The sequence below is a fragment of the Procambarus clarkii genome, chromosome 66 (genome assembly GCF_040958095.1).
Source record: "Procambarus clarkii isolate CNS0578487 chromosome 66, FALCON_Pclarkii_2.0, whole genome shotgun sequence".
Taxonomy (NCBI): domain Eukaryota; kingdom Metazoa; phylum Arthropoda; class Malacostraca; order Decapoda; family Cambaridae; genus Procambarus; species Procambarus clarkii.
The window spans coordinates 23,094,002-23,114,662 of NC_091215.1; the positions used below are offsets into that span (position 1 = coordinate 23,094,002).

Genomic DNA, 20,661 nt, shown 5'->3' on the forward strand with positions numbered 1-20,661 from the left:
TCCCCTCTGACCTCACCCTTCCCTCACCCTCTCCCGTCCTTCAGTCCCCTTCTCTGTTCCAAGTCCCATTACAGGTTTTACCCTCCCTAACCTTGCCCAATCACCTCCACTCCCACTCTCAACATTTTTCTCTCCGAAGCTCTCACCAAATTCCTTCCTCCATTCCCCCACCTAATTTTCCCTACCTTACCCTCCACATCTTTCCTCCACCCTTTTTCTACTTACCCTCCCTCCCTCCCCTACTTTCTTCCCCCCCCCCTTTCCTATCAACTCTCAGCAGCATTCCCCTCCCCTCCCCCCTCCTCTCACCTCCCTTCCCCCTCCTCTCACCTCTCCCCCCCCCTCCTATCACCCCCCTCCCTCTCCTTGCTCTTAAATTAAAAATGAAGTTCACAGCGCACAACAAGAGCCTCTGAAACAAAAGTCGGTGATAACAAAAGCCACTTTAACTCCAAATAAAAAAGGGGGCGGGGGTGTTTTAATCCATTGAGAGTTGTATAGGAGGGTGTATATATATATATATATATATATATATATATATATATATATATATATATATATATATATATATATATATATATATATATATGTCGTACCTAGTAGCCAGAATGCACTTCTGGGCCTACTATGCAAGGCCCGATTTGCCTAATAAGCCAAGTTTTCCTGAATTAATATATTTTCTCAAATTTTTTTCTTATGAAATGATAAAGCTACCCATTTCCTTGTGTATGAGGTCAATTTTTTTTATTGGAGTTAAAATTAACGTAGATATATGACCGAACCTAACCAACCCTACCTAACCTAACCTAACCTATCTTTATAGGTTAGGTTAGGTTAGGTAGCCGAAAAAGTTAGGTTAGGTTAGGTTAGGTAGGTTAGGTAGTCGAAAAACAATTAATTCATGAAAACTTGGCTTATTAGGCAAATCGGGCCTTGCATAGTAGGCTGAGAAGTGCGTTCTGGCTACTAGGTACGACGTATATATATATATATATATATATATATATATATATATATATATATATATATATATATATATATATATATATATATATATATATATATATTGTGGTTATTGTTATTGTTTGGTGGTGGTTGGAGTGGTGATTGTGGTGGTGGTAGTTGAAAGTGATGGTATGGTGGACTCACAATCCCCCTCACCCCTCCGCTCCCCCTTCCCCCCCCCACCTTCCGCTCCTCCTTCCCCCCCCCCCCTCCGCTCCCCCCCCCCACCGCTCCCCCCCCCCCCGCTCTCCCTTCCCGGTGTCCTACCCCCGCCTCTTCCCCTCTCCTCCTCTTCCCTCTCATTGCCCTACCCCCCACCATCCCCCCAACCCCCGACTCCCCCTCTCCTTTTCTTCCCCTCCTTTCCCCTCTCTCAGCCAGGTAGTGAAATATTTAGGAAGCGTTTAGCGCGGACACTGCCACTATGAAACACAATGTTACCCATGGGGGTGCCTCTCCGACCCCTCACCCCCCCCCTCCCCTCCATTTTACCCCGGGGGAGGTGGGACTCTCCGAACCTCACCCCCCCTCCCCCTCCTGGCTTCAACCCCTACCCCCTCCCCCCCATTTTACCCCGGGGGAGGGGTACCTCTCCGACCCCTCACCCCCCCCCCTCCTGGCTTCAACCCCCCACCCCCCTCCCCCCCATTTTACCCCGGGGGAGGGGTACCTCTCCGACCCCTCACCCCCCCCCCTCCTGGCTTCAACCCCCCTTCCATGTATCAAAGGGGAAGGGGGGGGTGCTTCTCCTACCGTCACCCCCCCCCCCTTTCCTGGCTTCACCCTCCCCCCCTCCTCCTTCCCATATTACTTTAAGACTAGAGAAAGGTGTGACTCTGTAAACCTCTCTAGATCTCCTCTCCCTGTCTCTTCCACCTAACCCTCTTCCTCCTCCCCTTTCTCTCTCTCTCTCTCTCTCTCTCTCTCTCTCTCTCTCTCTCTCTCTCTCTCTCTCTCTCTCTCTCTCTCTCTCTCTCTCCCTCCCTTTTACCTCCCCCCCCTCTTCCTCCTCCTCCACCCCCCCCCCCGCAAGGGGAATATTGCCTACCTTTCCCTTTTTGTATTTCCTTCTTCTGTTCCTTTTGTGCAGAAATTTGAGCTTTTGTTTTTCTCCTCGTCTGTTTTGTAGATGGAACTCTGAAGATCCTCGAAGGTATTGCGACTCTGGAGTGCAACCTGTTGCAACACCTTCAAGAAAAGTCTTGCAACACTCGAGGAGTTAAGGAGATATTAGGCTAGCCTATCTATAGCCTCTTCTAGGCCTAATATAGAGTATATACATGTTCTGCGATAAGTCTATATGATGGCTAGGCCTAGGAGACGTTGTATCTGGGTGTTGTATTTTTTTTATGCTGTTGATAATTGTTGTAGTTTAAAACGATTTTTTTTTTCATGTTTGGTATAATTTGGTTCGTGGTGTCTCGTTCCGGTGTTGGTGGTTGTTGTGTTGTTGGTAATGATTGTGGTAGTTGTGGTAGAACTGGTGGTTTGTTGGTATTGGCGTTCAGCGTGGTGGTAGTGGTTGATTATATTGTGGTAGTGGAGGTGGTAGTGGTGGTAGTGGGTCAGTTGATGTTTGGTGGTGATAATGGTAGCGCCTTAGCTGAGACATTATGAGGACGGGCATGAAGAACCAATACTCAACCACGCCGACCATCGGGGGATCGAACTCGGAACCCGCAGGAATCAAAGGCGTCGCCAAGCAGACGAGGCTCACAATTGGACGGATCCCGCAGCAATTAACCTAAGAACATACAAAACAACCCAACGGTAGTTTATAGTTCAACAAGGCTGCATATAATTACCAGAAGAGAGTCGTATAGATATATACGTATAGAGATAAGAGATAGCGTATAGAGGGGAAACTAGACTAGAGGAGGGGAAAACTAGGGGAAATCTGAGGCTTCACCTGTCAAATACATCATTGACAGGTGATACATCGTTGACAGGTGATACATCGTTGACAGGTGATACATCGTTGACAGGTCATCGACTTGTTTTTTCCCCCCTTGGCGGAAATTCTAACCATCTGTTGACTCTCTCTCTCTCTCTCTCTCTCTCTCTCTCTCTCTCTCTCTCTCTCTCTCTCTCTCTCTCTCTCTCTCTCTCTCTCTGTCTCTCTCTCAATATAAAACTCAATATTTTGTCTCTCATTTTCGTTAGGTCAAGTTCAGGCAGGTTAGTATAGGTTAGTATAGGTTCGCTTGGGTTATGTTAGGATAGGTCCGGTTTATTTATTAAGTAGGGATGTCGTAAAGGATTATATATCACTCATCCTGTGAGTGGACACACCGCCATAGTGACAGTATTGGGCAGCGCCACTCATCCTGTGAGTGGACACACCGCCATAGTGACAGTATTGGGCAGCGTCACTCATGCTGTGAGTGGACACACCGCCATAGTGACAGTATTGGGCAGCGCCACTCGTCCTGTGAGTGGACACACCGCCATAGTGACAGTATTGGGCAGCGCCACTCATCCTGTGAGTGGACACACCGCCATAGTGACAGTATTGGGCAGCGCCACTCATCCTGTGAGTGGACACACCGCCGTAGTGACAGTATTGGGCAGCGCCACTCATCCTGTGAGTGAACACACCGCCATAGCAGCATGTACAACACCTCCCCCCCCACTGAATTGTTCACCCTGTGAGCGCCCATTATGATATCAACGCGATATCATAATAGTGTCAGAAATCTGGCACTACATGGATGGTGTCAGGAGGGGGTGGCACCAGTGCCTCGTTAGCCCACCGCTGAAGGGCCATCCTCTCACCGAACACAACAAACTGACAATTAACAACCTAAACTTTGGCACCCCTTTGAAAACTGCTTGTAAACACAGTTTGTTGTGTATCCTCTCTCTCTCTCTCTCTCTCTCTCTCTCTCTCTCTCTCTCTCTCTCTCTCTCTCTCTCTCTCTCTCTCTCTCTCTCTCTCTCTCTCTCCCTCTCCTCTTCCCCTCAATAAACAACCTCTATACCCATCCCTGCCCCACCACGTGCCCTGGTAATACCCATGAGGGCCGTGGGTCTAAGGAACAACACAATGCGCCAACTGGGTGATTCTCTTCTGGGGTATTTAGGAAAGATTAAGACTCTGACTAATAGGTTAAGTAATAACTGTAATTAAGAAGCAATTAGATGCTTATCTTAACATACCAAGAAGGTTAGGTGAGGTCAGTGTTTTCTATGAAGCTTTTCAAGGTAAACTAAAATATTCACAATCAATTAGTATGTCACATATGCAGTTATTAAATAAGCCAATATTGACTATAAGCAAGTGCGAGAACGGGTTGATTTTTGAGTTCAATTGATATCAGATCGATGCTCTATATGAGCTACGCACTCACCTAGTTGTATTGACTTAGTTGTGCTTGAGAGGGGGTTGAGCTCTGGCTCTTTGGTCCCGCCTCTCAACTGTTAATCAACTGGTGCCTATATGTGTGTGGGTGTGTGAGTTTGGAGTAATTTTGAGACAAGATAACCCCCAATAGATAACCCCCGATAATTTGTTGATGTATATAATGCTGAGTGTGTGTGTAGATTGATATACAATGTCATGTTTGCATTATTTTATATATATTCTACAGCTATTTGTCTCATCATCCTAATTTTATAATGTATGTTTTTGTCTTTACAATGCATCGTCTTTCTAATTATTAGTTATATGACACTTATGTTATGCCTAAATGTAATTTTTTGATTTAAATACTTTACCTAACCTAGCCTAACCTAACCTAACCTAACCTAGCCTAGCCTAACCTAACCTTGCCTAACCTAACCTAACCTAACCTAACCTAACCTAACCTTACCTAACCTAACCTTACCTAACCGAACCTAACCTTACCTAACCTAACCTTACCTAACCTAACCTAATCTAGTCTAACCTATAACCTATTCGTTAGTCGCAGGAAGTCGATATTTAAGTAATTTCTAAACTTTCCCTAAACCATCGCATTTTTAACGTTCAGGTGTGTAAACAAAAAAAAAACAATGGGGTGTATAATGCTTGCTTACCCATGTAACCTCTTAAATGGCGTAGTTACAGTTCTGTAACTACGCCAATTTCCTTGTAACCTACCTTGAGGTTACCTTGAGGTGCTTCCGGGGCTTAGCGTCCCCACGGCCCGGTCGTCGACCAGGCCTCCTGGTTGCTGGACTGATCAACCAGGCTGTTGGACGCCTGGACCTAATCGCAAATTTCAAAGAAAGTAAAATCTATCTGTACCCGGCTCACCGGATATGCAAATTAGCTTAGTGAACATTGCAGTCAATGTTGTTGTTTCAGGTTTAGCTACTCAGAACGAAGTGTCCATGTAGCACGGGCTATGGTGATCCCGTAACTTGCAGGGCCAGCTGCTCAACTCATTATGTGAGTTTTGCGCTACCGGACAGTTTGGGTTCAGAATCTATAATAAACTAATTAACTAATTATTTGATCTATAGAGAGTAGAAGCCAGCAATCCATTGTTTTTTAATTTACAACGAATATGCCATTGCTCATTCCTGAATGATGGTGTATATATATATATATATATATATATATATATATTAGTATATTTTGGTAGCAGTCTTTCCTGTAGACATATTTTATTAAATATGACCGAAAAAGTAAGATTAATAATTCTAACACGAATTTTCTCAATCTTTCGTACATTATGCTTCACTGTTGGAGGTAAATCAAAAATCACTTCTCCAAAATTCATTTTTATTTCTAGTCTGACGCGACACGGGCGCGTTTCGTAAAACTTATTACATTTTCAAAGACTTCACAAATACACAACTGATTAGAACTTGCGTTTCCCTGATTTTATATCTACATTTGAGTGAGGTGGGAAGGGTGATGTGGCATTACATTTGAGTAAGGTGGGAAGGATGATGTGGCATTAGAGGATATTAATAGGGTATTAAAAGTATCAACACAAGACAGAACACGAAACAATGGATATTGAATAGAAGTGTTTGTAGAAAGCCTATTGGTCCATATTTCTTGATGCTTCTATATTGGAGCGGAGTCTTGAGGTGGGTAGAATATAGTTGTGCAATAATTGGCAGTTGATTGCTGGTGTTGACTTCTTGATGTGTAGTGCCTCGCAAACGTCTAGCCGCCTGCTATCGCTGTATCTATCGATGATTTCTGTGTTGTTTACTAGGATTTCTCTGGCGATGGTTTGGTTATGGGAAGAGATTATATGTTCCTTAATGGAGCCCTGTTGTTTATGCATCGTTAAACGCCTAGAAAGAGATGTTGTTGTCTTGCCTATATACTGGGTTTTTTGGAGCTTACAGTCCCCAAGTGGGCATTTGAAGGCATAGACGACGTTAGTCTCTTTTAAAGCGTTCTGTTTCGTGTCTGGAGAGTTTCTCATGAGTAGGCTGGCTGTTTTTCTGGTTTTATAGTAAATCGTCAGTTGTATCCTCTGATTTTTGTCTGTAGGGATAACGTTTCTATTAACAATATCTTTCAGGACCCTTTCCTCTGTTTTATGAGCTGTGGAAAAGAAGTTCCTGTAAAATAGTCTAATAGGGGGTATAGGTGAAGGAAACTTTTCCATCATAAGAAGGAAAGTGAAAAGCCATGCAACCTCCGAAGAGACAACTAACACAACACCTATACCCCCTATTAGACTATTTTACAGGAACTTCTTTTCCACAGCTCATAAAACAGAGGAAAGGGTCCTGAAAGATATTGTTAATAGAAACGTTATCCCTACAGACAAAAATCAGAGGATACAACTGACGATTTACTATAAAACCAGAAAAACAGCCAGCCTACTCATGAGAAACTCTCCAGACACGAAACAGAACGCTTTAAAAGAGACTAACGTCGTCTATGCCTTCAAATGCCCACTTGGGGACTGTAAGCTCCAAAAAACCCAGTATATAGGCAAGACAACAACATCTCTTTCTAGGCGTTTAACGATGCATAAACAACAGGGCTCCATTAAGGAACATATAATCTCTTCCCATAACCAAACCATCGCCAGAGAAATCCTAGTAAACAACACAGAAATCATCGATAGATACAGCGATAGCAGGCGGCTAGACGTTTGCGAGGCACTACACATCAAGAAGTCAACACCAGCAATCAACTGCCAATTATTGCACAACTATATTCTACCCACCTCAAGACTCCGCTCCAATATAGAAGCATCAAGAAATATGGACCAATAGGCTTTCTACAAACACTTCTATTCAATATCCATTGTTTCGTGTTCTGTCTTGTGTTGATACTTTTAATACCCTATTAATATCCTCTAATGCCACATCATCCTTCCCACCTTACTCAAATGTAATGCCACATCACCCTTCCCACCTCACTCAAATGTAGATATAAAATCAGGGAAACGCAAGTTCTAATCAGTTGTGTATTTGTGAAGTCTTTGAAAATGTAATAAGTTTTACGAAACGCGCCCGTGTCGCGTCAGACTAGAAATAAAAATGAATTTTGGAGAAGTGATTTTTGATTTACCTCCAACAGTGAAGCATAATGTACGAAAGATTGAGAAAATTCGTGTTAGAATTATTAATCTTACTTTTTCGGTCATATTTAATAAAATATATATATATATATATATATATATATATATATATATATATATATATATATATATATGTATATATATATGTCGTACCTAGTAGCCAGAACGCACTTCTCAGCCTACTATGCAAGGCCCGATTTGCCTAATAAGCCAAGTTTTCCTGAATTAATATATTTTCTCTAATTTTTTTCTTATGAAATGATAAAGCTACCCATTTCATTATGTATGAGGTCAATTTTTTTTATTGGAGTTAAAATTAACGTAGATATATGACCGAACCTAACCATCCCTACCTAACCTAACCTAACCTATCTTTATAGGTTAGGTTAGGATAGGTAGCAGAAAAAGTTAGGTTAGGTTAGGTTAGGTAGGTTAGGTTGTCGACAAACAATTAATTCATGAAAACTTGGCTTATTAGGCAAATCGGGCCTTGCATAGTAGGCTGAGAAGTGCGTTCTGGCTACTAGGTACGACATATATATATATATATATATATATATATATATATATATATATATATATATATATATATATATATATATATATATATATATAGATAGATAGATAGCGAGCACTATACAAGCGTATATATTGAACTAGACTGATGTATTGTGTATATACGAACATATACAACCATATATTTTAAACTAGACTGAGCATACACGTGCTGTAAATACAAACATATATAAACCACATGTATTAAACTATGTATATGTACGAACACATACCAGCATAAATATTAAACAATACATGAAGGTATATCGAGAATGAAGTATATCAAGAAGTCATACCATGTGTTATGAATTCAACTAACAGCAACTAATCTACACAGAACACGAGCCGGATAACACACGAGCCGGATAACACACGAGCCGGATAACTACCAGAAACAATTATCCGGAGACTCAATTAGCAGCGTTCAGATGAGCTCAGTTGGGGATATAGAGATCTTTGGAGGGGGGCTCACTCGTAACACAATTAGCTTCCAAGAGCATGCGTTCTCCTTCTCTCTCTCTCTCCCTCTCTCTCTCTCTCTCTCTCTCTCTCTCTCTCTCTCTCTCTCTCTCTCTCTCTCTCTCTCTCTCTCTCTCTCTCTCTCTCTCTCTCTCTCTCACACACACAAACCAGCACGCTGGCTGAAGTGTTGTTGGTGACGAGGGTTCGAATCGCCGGCACCTTTTATCTTGGGATTAAGTTGGGCTTAGGATCCTCTGTGTGTGTATGTGTATGTCTGTGTGTGTGTGTGTGTGTGTGTGTGTGTGTGTGTGTGTGTGTGTGTGTGTGTGTGTGTGTGTGTGTGTGTGTGTGCTCACCTATTTGTGCTTGTAGGATCGAGCATTGGCTCTTGGATCCCGCCTGAATCCCGCCTGAAGTGTGTGTGTGTGTCTGTGTGTGTGTGTGTGTATGTGTGTGTGTGTATGTGTGTGTGTCTGTGTATGTGTGTGTGTGTGTGTGTGTGTGTGTGTGTGTGTGTGTGTGTGTGTGTGTGTGTGTGTGTGTGTGTGTGTGTGTGTGTGTGTGTGTATGTGTATGTGTGTGTGTGTGTGTGTGTGTGTGTGTGTGTGTGTGTGTGTGTATGTGTGTGTGTGTGTATGTGTGTGTGTGTGTGTGTGTGTGTGTATGTGTGTGTGTGTGTGTGTGTGTGTGTGTATGTGTGTGTGTGTGTGTATGTGTGTGTGTGTGTGTGTATGTGTGTGTGTGTGTGTGTGTGTGTGTGTGTGTGTGTGTGTGTGTGTGTGTGTGTGTGTGTGTGTGTGTGTGTGTGTGTGTGTGTGTGTGTGTATGTGTGTGTATGTGTGTGTGTGTGCGTGTGTGTGCGTGTGTGTGTGTAATGCGACGTGTTAGCTGAGAGGACTAACGTAATACCGTTCATGTATCCATTTTAAGGAGATCGGGCTCTAGCTTCTGAGCCCCCACCTCTTAACTGTCAAGCGTGTAACACACTGGGCCCCCTTCTGTGACCTCCATCAGACACATTCATCAAAATATGAATTGATGAATAGTCTCCAGCGCCATCTATTGCGATACATTCACACTACCTGTGGTTAGACTTCCCTGTATGGGTCCAGTCCTGATCCTGAATTGGAAGTATTCTTGTAACTTTCTTCAAATCTTAAATCATCTTACGTCAGAAGACGTCAGGAGACGTCAGAAGATGTCAGGAGACGTCAGAAGTCGTCAGGAGACGTTAGGAGACGTCAGGAGACATCAGAAGACCTCAGGAGACATCAGAAGACCTCAGAAGACGTCAGGAGACGTCAGAAGATGTCAGGAGACGTCAGAAGTCGTCAGGAGACGTTAGGAGACATCAGAAGACCTCAGAAGACGTCAGGAGACATCAGAAGACCTCAGAAGACGTCAGGAGACGTCAGAAGACGTCAGGAAACGTCAGAAGACGTCAGGAAACGTCAGAAGACGTCAGGAGACGTCAGAAATACTCAGGAAACAACAGACAGTTCCTGTTCAGAAGGTGAAGGTGGCTAAGACTATTATACCTTAATTCCAGAGTTGAACACGAACTTTTTTTTTCGTTCTTGCTCAACTTGTTCCTGTTCAAGTGATGTAATGCAGCGCTGTTCACATGTTATAGATCCTGTTTGGCCCGTAGGATGGTCATACAAGTCCCAAGCTGTGTCTGGGTTACAAGTGACAGGATGAACAACCCAGCGGGTTTTCTTCCTATTGGGGAGTGTTGTACATGCTGCTATGGGGCCGGTCGGCCGAGCGGACAGCACGCTGGACTTGTGATCCTGTGGTCCCGGGTTCGATCCCGGGCGCCGGCGAGAAACAATGGGCAGAGTTTCTTTCACCCTATGCCCCTGTTACCTAGCAGTAAAATAGGTACATGGGTGTTAGTCAACTGTCACGGGTTGCTTCCTGTGGGTGGAGGCCTGGTCGAGGACCGGGCCGCGGGGACACTGAAGCCCCGAAATCATCTCAAGATAACCTCAAGATTAACCTCAAGATGTGTCCACTCACAGGATGAGTGCCGCTGCTCAATTAACTCGCCCCTCGGGGAAAATTAAAAAAAAAATTGAAAAATCAGGAAAGAAAGGCCAAAGGCTCGTTAATACAGCCGCCAGACCTCCCTCCCCTCTTTATGGGTTATAAGTACTTTATACTTGACTCCAAGTGTAAAGTGGCCTGTCCTCAGGCCAGACTCGTTCGAGTGGCAGCAGTTCACCATCAGTTTTAACGAACTTTATACAAAAAAAAAAATCTCATAATAATTAATATTATATTTTAAAATTCAAGATATAATTAGGAGTAGGTTAGGTTAGGTTAGGTTTGTTGTTTATGTTCCATTGACGATAATATGTATTTGTAGTACGTGGGTGAAGCATTTGAAGAGGTTGAGCGAAGCACTTGCTCGAGAAGTGTTCGAACGTCATCAGTTGTGAGTCGTGTGTAAACCGTTTTTTATCCATAAACAATTGTGGGGTGAGGGGGGGGGGGGGGGGGGAGGGGGTGTTTGGCGGCTGAATTAACGAGTATTTGGCCCTTAGTTGACGAGGACGGCTTGTTTGACTCACAACTGATGACGTTCGAACACTTTTCAAACAAGTGCTTCGCTGACGACTTCTGTTCGAATCGCTTCACCAACCTACTACGAATACAAACAATTGCCAATTAGAATTTATAAACACCTAACCGAACCTAACCTAACCTAACCTAACCTAACCTACTACGAATACAAACAATTGCCAATTAGAATTTATAAACACCTAACCTAACCTTGACCTAAATACACACAGACCTAATTCAAATACACAATTAAATTAATTTATGTATAAGATAATACAGATTTTGAATATATAGGCAACTTGAGTTGACGAATGAGACTTTTGCAATTCGCTACAGTTTGATAGCCGGCGCGACTCGGGTGCTGTCTCCCGAGTAGCGTGTGTGTGTGAGAGAGAGAATTGGCTAGTTAAAGACGTCTTAACGGTTAATAAGAACTTCTTCTTAATTGCTCTGCTTAATATCGTACAGTAAGTCTTGTTAACTTGGTTAATGTTGAATATGGACTACAATCCATTTGTTAAATTTGTATACAACTTTATAATTACCATTTTGTTAATTGTAGTTAATTGTAGTCTGATGTATAACCTCGTATCATCCGGGAAAAAAAATATATAATTTTTAATCATTGTCGAGACTTCGAAAATATTAGTTCAATGTTTTGTAGGAAAAGAATTGTACCTGGGATTGACCTGTGGCGTTCTCTAGTGTTGCAGCTTTGAGTGTTGTTTGAGATTGAGTTACTGAAGGACTTAAGAGTGTGTTATCTAGAGGTTATCTAGAGATGATTTCGGGGCTTTTAGTGTCCCCGCGGCCCGGTCCTCGACCAGGCCTCCACCCCCAGGAAGCAGCCCGTGACAGCTGACTAACACCCAGGTACCTATTTTACTGCTAGGTAACAGGGACATAGGGTGAAAGAAACTCTGCCCATTGTTTCTCGCCGGCGCCTGGGATCGAACCCAGGACCACAGAATCACAAGTCCAGTGTGCTGTCCGCTCGGCCGACCGGCTCCCATGTTGCTAAAATAGCTTTCCGGCAGCTAGTTCACATCGCTATTGTTTTCTTGTTAAAGGCAAATGATCGACTCAAAAGCAGGTAACCCACATAATTGACTCAAAGTTTATGTAGATTTTTCTACTTTACTGATGTAGATTATGTAGCTTTTTCTACTTTACTGATGTAGATTTTCTACTTTACTGATGTAGATAATGTAGATTTTCTACTTTACTGATGTTGATTATGTAGATTTTCTACTTTACTGATGTTGATTATGTTGATTTTTCTACTTTACTGATGTAGATTGTGTAGATTTTTCTACTTTACTGATGTAGATTTTTCTTGTTTATTGATGTAGATTTTTCTACTTTACTGGTGTAGATTATGTAGATTTTTCTACTTTATTGATGTAGATTATGTAGATATTTCTACTTTACTGATGTAGATTTTCTACTTTACTGATGTAAATAATGTAGATTTTCTACTTTACTGATGTTGATTATGTAGATTTGTCTACTTTACTGATGTAGATTTTTCTACTTTACTGATGTAGATTATGTAGATTTGTCTACTTTACTGATGTAGATTTTTATTCTTTATTGATGTAGATTATGCAGATTTTTCTTAACTGATGTAGATAATGTAGATTTTTCTACTTTACTGAGGTAGATTATGTAGATTTTCTACTTTACAGATGTAGATTATGCAGATTTTTCTACTTTACAGATGTAGATTTTTCTGAATATATGTGAATATATCACAACTTTGCATAGCTTCTCCCCTCTGTTCTGGCTCATGTTCTTATGTTGTTCTTCTGATCACACAGGCTGTTCTTCAAGCACCTGAGCACAGCACCTGAGCACAGCACCTGAGAGGGAGAGAGGGTAAGTGTTGCTGCACAGTTTGGAGTGTATAGAAGGGGGGGGAAACTGACCCCTATTTGCCCCCCTCTACATGCTAGAAGAGGGGGAACTATCCTCTGCACAGTTTCCCCTCGTTCAGTGGGGCTTGCTGTGGGGGGATGGGGGTGAGGGGAATGGTTTAAATAGACTGTTGTTGTTGGTGATGCCCTGATTAGTGTGTAACAGTCTGCTTGACTGTATAGCAATTTGTGTGTTGTAAATGTATCTCTGTGTGTATTCCATCGTGTCTGTGTATCACTGTGTGTTAAAGGTATATAGCTTTCTTTGCTTTATTTCTATCTCTTTAGCTTGCTCTATTGTTCCTTCTCTACCTTACCTCTCACTCACTCTCTCTCTCTCTCTCTCTCTCTCTCTCTCTCTCTCTCTCTCTCTCTCTCTCTCTCTCTCTCTCTCTCTCTCTCTCTCTCTCTCTCTCTCTCTCTCTCTCTCTCTCGTGATATTTGGAGTTACTGTAATTTTAATTCAGATCAAATTAGTTTCTATAGTTAACCATCTGAGTTAAACGAGCTTGTAAGGGGCTGATCACCCCCCTCTTATCACCACCAGCTGTCACTAGTAACCACTCACCAGCTGTGAGTATACTCCATATATCACCACCACCTGGATTATACCATGTATACCTCTGTTCTTCACATGGTAAACTTATGGTACACACCTTAGTTTACCTCTGTGCCCCAAAAGAGCTTGGTATATCTGACAACGAGAGAGAGAGAGAGAGAGAGAGAGAGAGAGAGAGAGAGAGAGAGAGTACACAAATGTGTTTACAAATCAGTAAACATTTATCTAGCTGTTTGTGGTGGAGGTGGGAAAGGTAGGGGAAAGGGAGGGAAGGAAAGGGAGGGAAGGAAAGGAAAGGGAAGGAAAGGTAGGGGAAAGGAAAGGAAGGGGAAGGTAATTGTTGAGTGAGGAGATGATGATCCTGGAAGAGGTGAGAGAGTGGGAAAGGGGGGGGGGAAGGGAGGAGAGGGGGGAAGGGGGTGGGGGGGGTTGTAGGTAGCACTGGGGGGGGGGGCGGGGGGCCCTAATCACCATCATCATCATTAAGTTCGTCAAAACATCATTAATAATCTCTCGAGGGCAGACCTACAGTGTTCACCGAGGTTGTTGTGTGATGCCCCATGCATGGAAGAGGTGGAGGGAGAGAGGGAGAGAGAGAGAGGGAGAGGAAGAGAGGGAGAGGTAGGAACGAAGGGAGATTTAGGGAGGGGTGGGAGAGGAAGGGAGGAATGAAGAGAAGAAGAGTGAGGAGGGTGTGAGAGGAAGGGAGAGGAGCACTAGAGGAGTGGTGGACAGGAGAACAATATGAAAGAGGGAGTAGGGAAGTGAGAGAGAGACAGAGGGCTGGAGAGAAAGTGAGTGAGAGAGAGAGAGAGAGAGAGAGAGAGAGAGAGAGAGAGAGAGAGAGAGAGAGAGAGAGAGAGAGAGAAAGAGAGAGAGAGAGCTCACATATTTTTTTTTATTTAATTTCTCGATTGTTAGTTTCATATCTTTATTGATGTAAAGCTAAAGTTTGTATTTACAATATCGTAATTGTTGCTTTATTATCCCTTCATTTAATACAGTCATAGTGATTGTGCAAATAGGGACTGATTGTTGAGTGCCTTAGGTTTCGTAAAAACAAAATAGGTAGTAATTAGGGATATTGATAGAGCATCTTGAGGTTATCTTGAGGTTATCTTGAGGTTATCTTGAGGTTATCTTGAGGTTATCTTGAGATGATTTCGGGGCTTTTTAGTGTCCCCGCGGCCCGGTCCTCGACCAGGCCTCCACCCCCAGGAAGAAGCCCGTGACAGCTGACTAACACCCAGGTACCTATTTTACTGTTAGGTAACAGGGGCATAGGGTGAAAGAAACTCTGCCCATTGTTTCTTGCCGGCGTCTGGGATCGAACCAAGGACCACAGGATCACAAGTTCAGCGTGCTGTCCGCTCGGCCGACCGGCTCCCCAAGGTCTACTGGGTTACTCCTTTTGAGAAAAAGTAAGCACCCTATTTTCCAAATAGTAATTCGGAAAATAGGGTGATTTGTTCCATAAACCGAGCACCCTATTTTCCAAATAATAATTCGGAAAATAGGGTGATTTGTTCCATAAACCGAGCACCCTATTTTCCAAATAATAATTCGGAAAATAGGGTGATTTGTTCCATAAACCGAGCACCCTATTTTCCAAATAGTAATTCGGAAAATAGGGTGATTTGTTCCATAAACCGAGCACCCTATTTTCCAAATAGTAATTCGGAAAATAGGGTGCTCGGTTTATGGAACACATCACCGGGTAACGCAATACACCGAACTGGGCTCACTTGATTGTTTCAAGCGTAGGTTAGACTTGAATATGAATGCGTTTGGGTGAATTTAAATAGGAGCTGTATGATGTGGGGTCCCGTTGTATTGTAGTTCAGTTGTTACGATGAATGTATTTGATACAATTGGACTATTTGCTGTCTAACTGACGTGAAGGTAAACATATTAATGCCCTTAAATAAATGAGTTAAATAAAATCACATAAAACTCCTTTTGTAAAACATTTGTTTAAACTCAGGAAAACGATAGATAAAAAGGGATTTTTTATTTTTTAAGGTTACAAAAAAGCGCGAATCTTTCACCAGTCTTTTGTGTTCAATATACTCGAACGACGCAAAACAAAAGAGTTGAGTTTACGCGTGTGAAAGAGAGGGATTGGGGGGGATTGGGGGGGGGGAGTTGTTACATTAATCGCTACCATTCACGCAATAGTTCGAATGGCAAAACTGGGAACCATTTTTTTCTTGTTTAGATTCAGAAAACCAATATACGAGAGATAGGAGAGGCGGAGTACAAAAGTAAAAAAAAAAAAAAATTGATAAAAATAAGTGATTTTTTTGTATTGGAAAGGAGGTGAGCCTTGGCGAGGAGGGGGGGGGTAGGGGGGTAGGGGGGGGAAGGTCCCCAAGCTTTGGCGACGAAAAATTGATGGTGTCGGGCAAGGGGAGATGTAAATGTTGAACTGGAACATGTTGAGTTAGTTTTAGCTCGACCGTTGGGTCGGTAGGTGCTATTTCTTGGGTTTCTGGGCGACACACACACACACACACACACACACACAGGACACAGGATTTAGGCGGGATCCAAGAGTCAATGCTCGATCCTGCAAGCACATATAGGTGAGTACACACACACACACACACACACACACACACACACACACACACACACACACACACACACACACACACAGGGGCAACAGGGGCCTCGTGTCCTGGTGGATAGCGCGCAGGACTCGTAATTCTGTGGCGCGGGTTCGATTTCCGCACTACAGAAACAAAAATGGGCAAAGTTTCTTTCACCCTGAATGCCTCTGTTACCTAGCAGTAAATAGGTACCTGGGAGTAAGTCAGCTGTCATGGGCTGCTTCTTGGGGGGGGGGGGTGGAAAAAAAAGTAGTTAGTAAACAGTTGATTGACAGTTGAGAGGCGGGCCGAAAGAGCAAAGCTCAACCCCTGCAAACACAACTAGGTGAACACAACTAGGTGAACACACACACACACACACACACACACACACACACACAAGCACAAGACGAAGCTGGAAAAAGTCCAAAGGTATGCCACTAGACTAGTCCCAGAACTAAGAGGCATGAGTTACGAGGAAAGGCTGCGGGAAATGCACCTTACGACACTGGAAGACAGAAGAGTAAGGGGAGACATGATCACAACCTACAAAATCCTCAGAGGAATCGACCGGGTAAACAAGGATGAACTATTCAACACTGGTGGGACGCGAACAAGGGGACACAGGTGGAAACTGAGTACCCACATGAGCCACAGAGACGTTAGAAGGAACTTTTTCAGTGTCAGAGTAGTTAACGGATGGAATGCATTAGGCAGTGATGTGGTGGAGGCTGACTCCATACACAGTTTTAAATGTAGATATGATAGAGCCCAGTAGGCTCAGGAATCTGTACACCAGTTGATTGACAGTTGAGAGGCGGGACCAAAGAGCCAAAGCTCAACCCCCGCAAGCACAAATAGGTGAGTACAAATAGGTGAGTACACACACACACACACACACACGCATGCCACCGTCCGACTAGTATTCTGGTATGCCGCAACAGACTTAGTCCCAGAACTGAGAGGTATGAGCTTCGAGGAAAGGCTACGGGAGCTAACCCTCACGTCCCCGGAAGACAGAAGAGTAAAGGGGAGACATGATAGCCACCTACAAAATTCTCAGACCAATTGACAGAGGTGGATAATGACAAAACTATATACAGCTCGGGTGGGACACGAACAAGGAAGACACCGGTGGAAACCGAGTTCCCAAATGAGCCAGAGACTCATTTATATAAACATTGAAATAAACATTTATATAAAACATATATAAACACACGTATATATATATATATTCTGGCTGTGTTGGCTATTTTACTTAGGAGTTGCACAGACTCCAGAAGTCGGGTTATATTATGCCATAAGCAATTCATAAAGACGAAAATAAAATTATATTCTTTCTGGTATCCATTTTCAAATGAAGCTGAGAATTCTAGTTAACTTGTATACTGTTGTTTTGAAGAGTTTACATATATGTTTGTCTGTCTTCTTGCATGGTTGTGTAAAATTTGCCTTGTTTGGTCTCTTGCTCATCAAATTACTGTTGGTTTCTCTCTGTCTGTGTCTGTCTGTCTGTCTCTCTCTCTCTCTCTCTCTCTCTCTCTCTCTCTCTCTCTCTCTCTCTCTCTCTCTCTCTCTCTCTCTCTCTCTGCATCTCCTATTTCCCTATCCTTCGCCTCTCTTTCCCTAACTCTCCTCTTCCCTTTTGCTTTTCACCCCCCCCCTCCCCAATTGCCTAACCCCCCCAACCCCCCCCTATCCCCCCTCTCCCCTCCCCCTCCCTCCCCCCCCCACCCCCGCAAGGCAAGAAAATTAACGGCTTCTCCAATCTAATTACCTCGACCAACGAGAATTGAATACGAACTGCTTCGTTAAGTCCCGGCCTAATAACCCCCGGACTCCCGGGCGAAACCGTTTGGGCTCGAATTTGGCGGCCGAGGATGTGAAGACCGGAGCCCGCACTGAATATGTGCATGAGGAGCTCCCAAAGTGTGAGGGGGGAAAAAAAAGGATTTGGAAAACTGGAATATTTAATTCATAGAAGTTAATTAGCATGATTGGTTTCGTGGGGGGGGTGAGGGGGAGGGGGGGAGGGGGGGGTGAGGGGGCGGGGAGGGGGGGAGGGGGAGGGGGTAATTATTCAGGAAGTTGTTGTTTGTTTTGATGGGATATATATATATATATATATATATATATATATATATATATATATATATATATATATATATATATATATATATAATATATATATAATATATATGATTTTATTTGTTTTTGTATATTTATATATATTCATTTTATTTTAAGGTGTTTATTCTTTTATTCAATTATTACATGTTTAATTTGCATATATCTTTTAATCTCTCTCTCTCTCTCTCTCTCTCTCTCTCTCTCTCTCTCTCTGTGTCTCTCTCTCTCTCTCTCTCTCTCTCTCTCTCTCTCTCTCTCTCTCTCTCTCTCTCTCTCTCTCTCTCTCTCTCTCTCTCTCTCTCTCTCTCTCCAAGTCTTCAGAAATCTTGGGAGTTTGCTATGATTTCTAAGCCTAAAGGAATTTAGGAAAAATGTCTAAAATTGTCTAAAGGAGTGTGCAGTGTGTACCTTTAGGCTGTTGTTACTGGTAAGTGGTGTCGCAGAATGATTCCTTCTCGCAGCCTCTGCGGAGGAGAAGAATAACATTATAACCTCTCAACTGTTACGGGCTCACCATAGCCCGTGCTACATGGACACTTCGTTCTGAGTAGCTAAATCTGAAACAGCAACAACAACTCTCAATTGGGCACAGGTTCCAATATGACACAATGAGACATAACAGGTGTCGTAAACCAGGTCATGGTGTCGTTAGGGTATATTGGAGAGGGTGATTGAGGTCGGGGAGAAAGGGAGAAAGGGGGAAGGGGGGGGGTTTAGGGGAGATAGGGAGGGTTATAGACTTGGGGCCCAGATTCACGAAGCAGTTACGCAAGCACTTACTAACCTGTACATCTTTTCTCGATCTTTAGCGGCTTTGTTTACAATTGTTAAACAGTTGATGAGCTCCGAAGCACCAGGAGGCTGTTTATAACAATAACAACAGTTGATTGGGAAGTTTTCATGCCTTGTAAACTGTTTAATAAATGTGACCAAAGCCGTGAAAGATTGAGGGAAGATGTACACGTTCGTACAAGTGCTTGCGTAACTGCTTCGTGAATCTGGCTCTTCGAGTCTACACCTCATCCCTCTACTTACTTATTTATTTATTTATTTATTTATATATATACAAGAAGGTACATTGGGATTGTAAGGATACATAGCATAGTAATTACATCTTTGTAAAGCCACTAGTACGCGCAGCGTTTCGGGCAGGTTTTTCGGTTTCCGACTTCGGTCGGTTTATACTTAAATCTACCCCTACCCCCCCCCCCCCCGTTTGTAAACAAACAGTTTCCTTCTTGTAAGTCACGTGGTCCGACTTTTTCTTCTTCTTCAGCCTTTAGGTCTATGTTACGGGCTCACCATAGCCCGTGCTACTTGGAACTTGTTCCGAGTAGCTGAATCTATAACAACAGCTTTTGGTCTACCTGAATGGCTTTCCTTACCTTTGTGTGAGAGAAACAATGGCCTAGGATGAGAGGTAGACAGGTCAGCCATGGCCCTTCGTGTAGACAGACAGACAGACAGACAGACAGACAGACAGACAGACAGACAGACAGACAGACAGACAGACAGACAGACAGACATTTGACTTTCGTAGTATAATCAGTTGGGATTCCCAGATGACGTAGTACCAATACACTATAGTGTATATAGCCTCCACCCCCAGGAAGCAGCCCGTGACAGCTGACTAACACCCAGGTACCTATTTTACTGCTAGGTAACAGGGGCATAGGGTGAAAGAAACTCTGCCCATTGTTTCTCGCCGGCGTCCGGGATCGAACCCGGGACCACAGGATCACAAGTCAAGTGTGCTGTCTGCTCGGCCGACCGACTCCCCCTTCAATACACTTTTGTTTAAAGGCTTGAAGGGCAAGGCTTACCCTGAGCTATGGGGAAGGGAAAGCTCTTTTCTCTTGAAAACAGGAAGGGGAGGAACTATCAGGAGAAAGCCCGAAGCCATTACGACTATATAGCCCTTGGAAGGGGTCAGGATAAGGATTTGGGATGGGACGGAAGGGAAAGGAATGGTGCCCCAACCACTTGGTGGACGGTCGGGGGATTGAACGCCGACCTGCATGAAGCAAGCCCGTCGCTCTACCGTCCAGCATAAGTGGTTGGGATGGGATGTTTAGAAATCCTGTAAACTCCTGTAAACAGGAGTTTACAAGTCATCTACTCCTCTAACCACCTGTGTGAAACTAGTAGAGTAAGGATGACCTTGAACTATGGGAAGGGAAAGCACTCGCGACCTAGCTAACACCAACTTGAGGACGGTAGAGCGACGGTCTCGCTTCATGCAGGTCGGCGTTCAATCCCCCAACCATCCACCAAGTGGTTGGGGTACCATTCCTTTCCCTTCCGTCCCATCCCAAATGCTTATCCTGACCCCATCCTAGTCCTATATAGTCGTAATGGCTTGGCACTTTCCCCTCATAATAACGACAATTTAA

The 20,661-nt window shown here is 43.4% G+C and overlaps 1 protein-coding gene across 1 annotated transcript in view; it reads left to right on the forward strand.

The window, feature by feature from the left end:
• Nucleotides 1-20,661, forward strand: part of LOC138355264 (fibrous sheath CABYR-binding protein-like) — an 87,578-nt gene that overhangs the window by 47,528 nt on the left and 19,389 nt on the right. Inside the window, exon 3 of the mRNA XM_069310127.1 lies at nt 9,680-10,017. Coding sequence (XP_069166228.1) covers nt 9,680-10,017 — 338 coding nt within the window. The remainder of the gene's footprint in view (nt 1-9,679; nt 10,018-20,661) is intronic.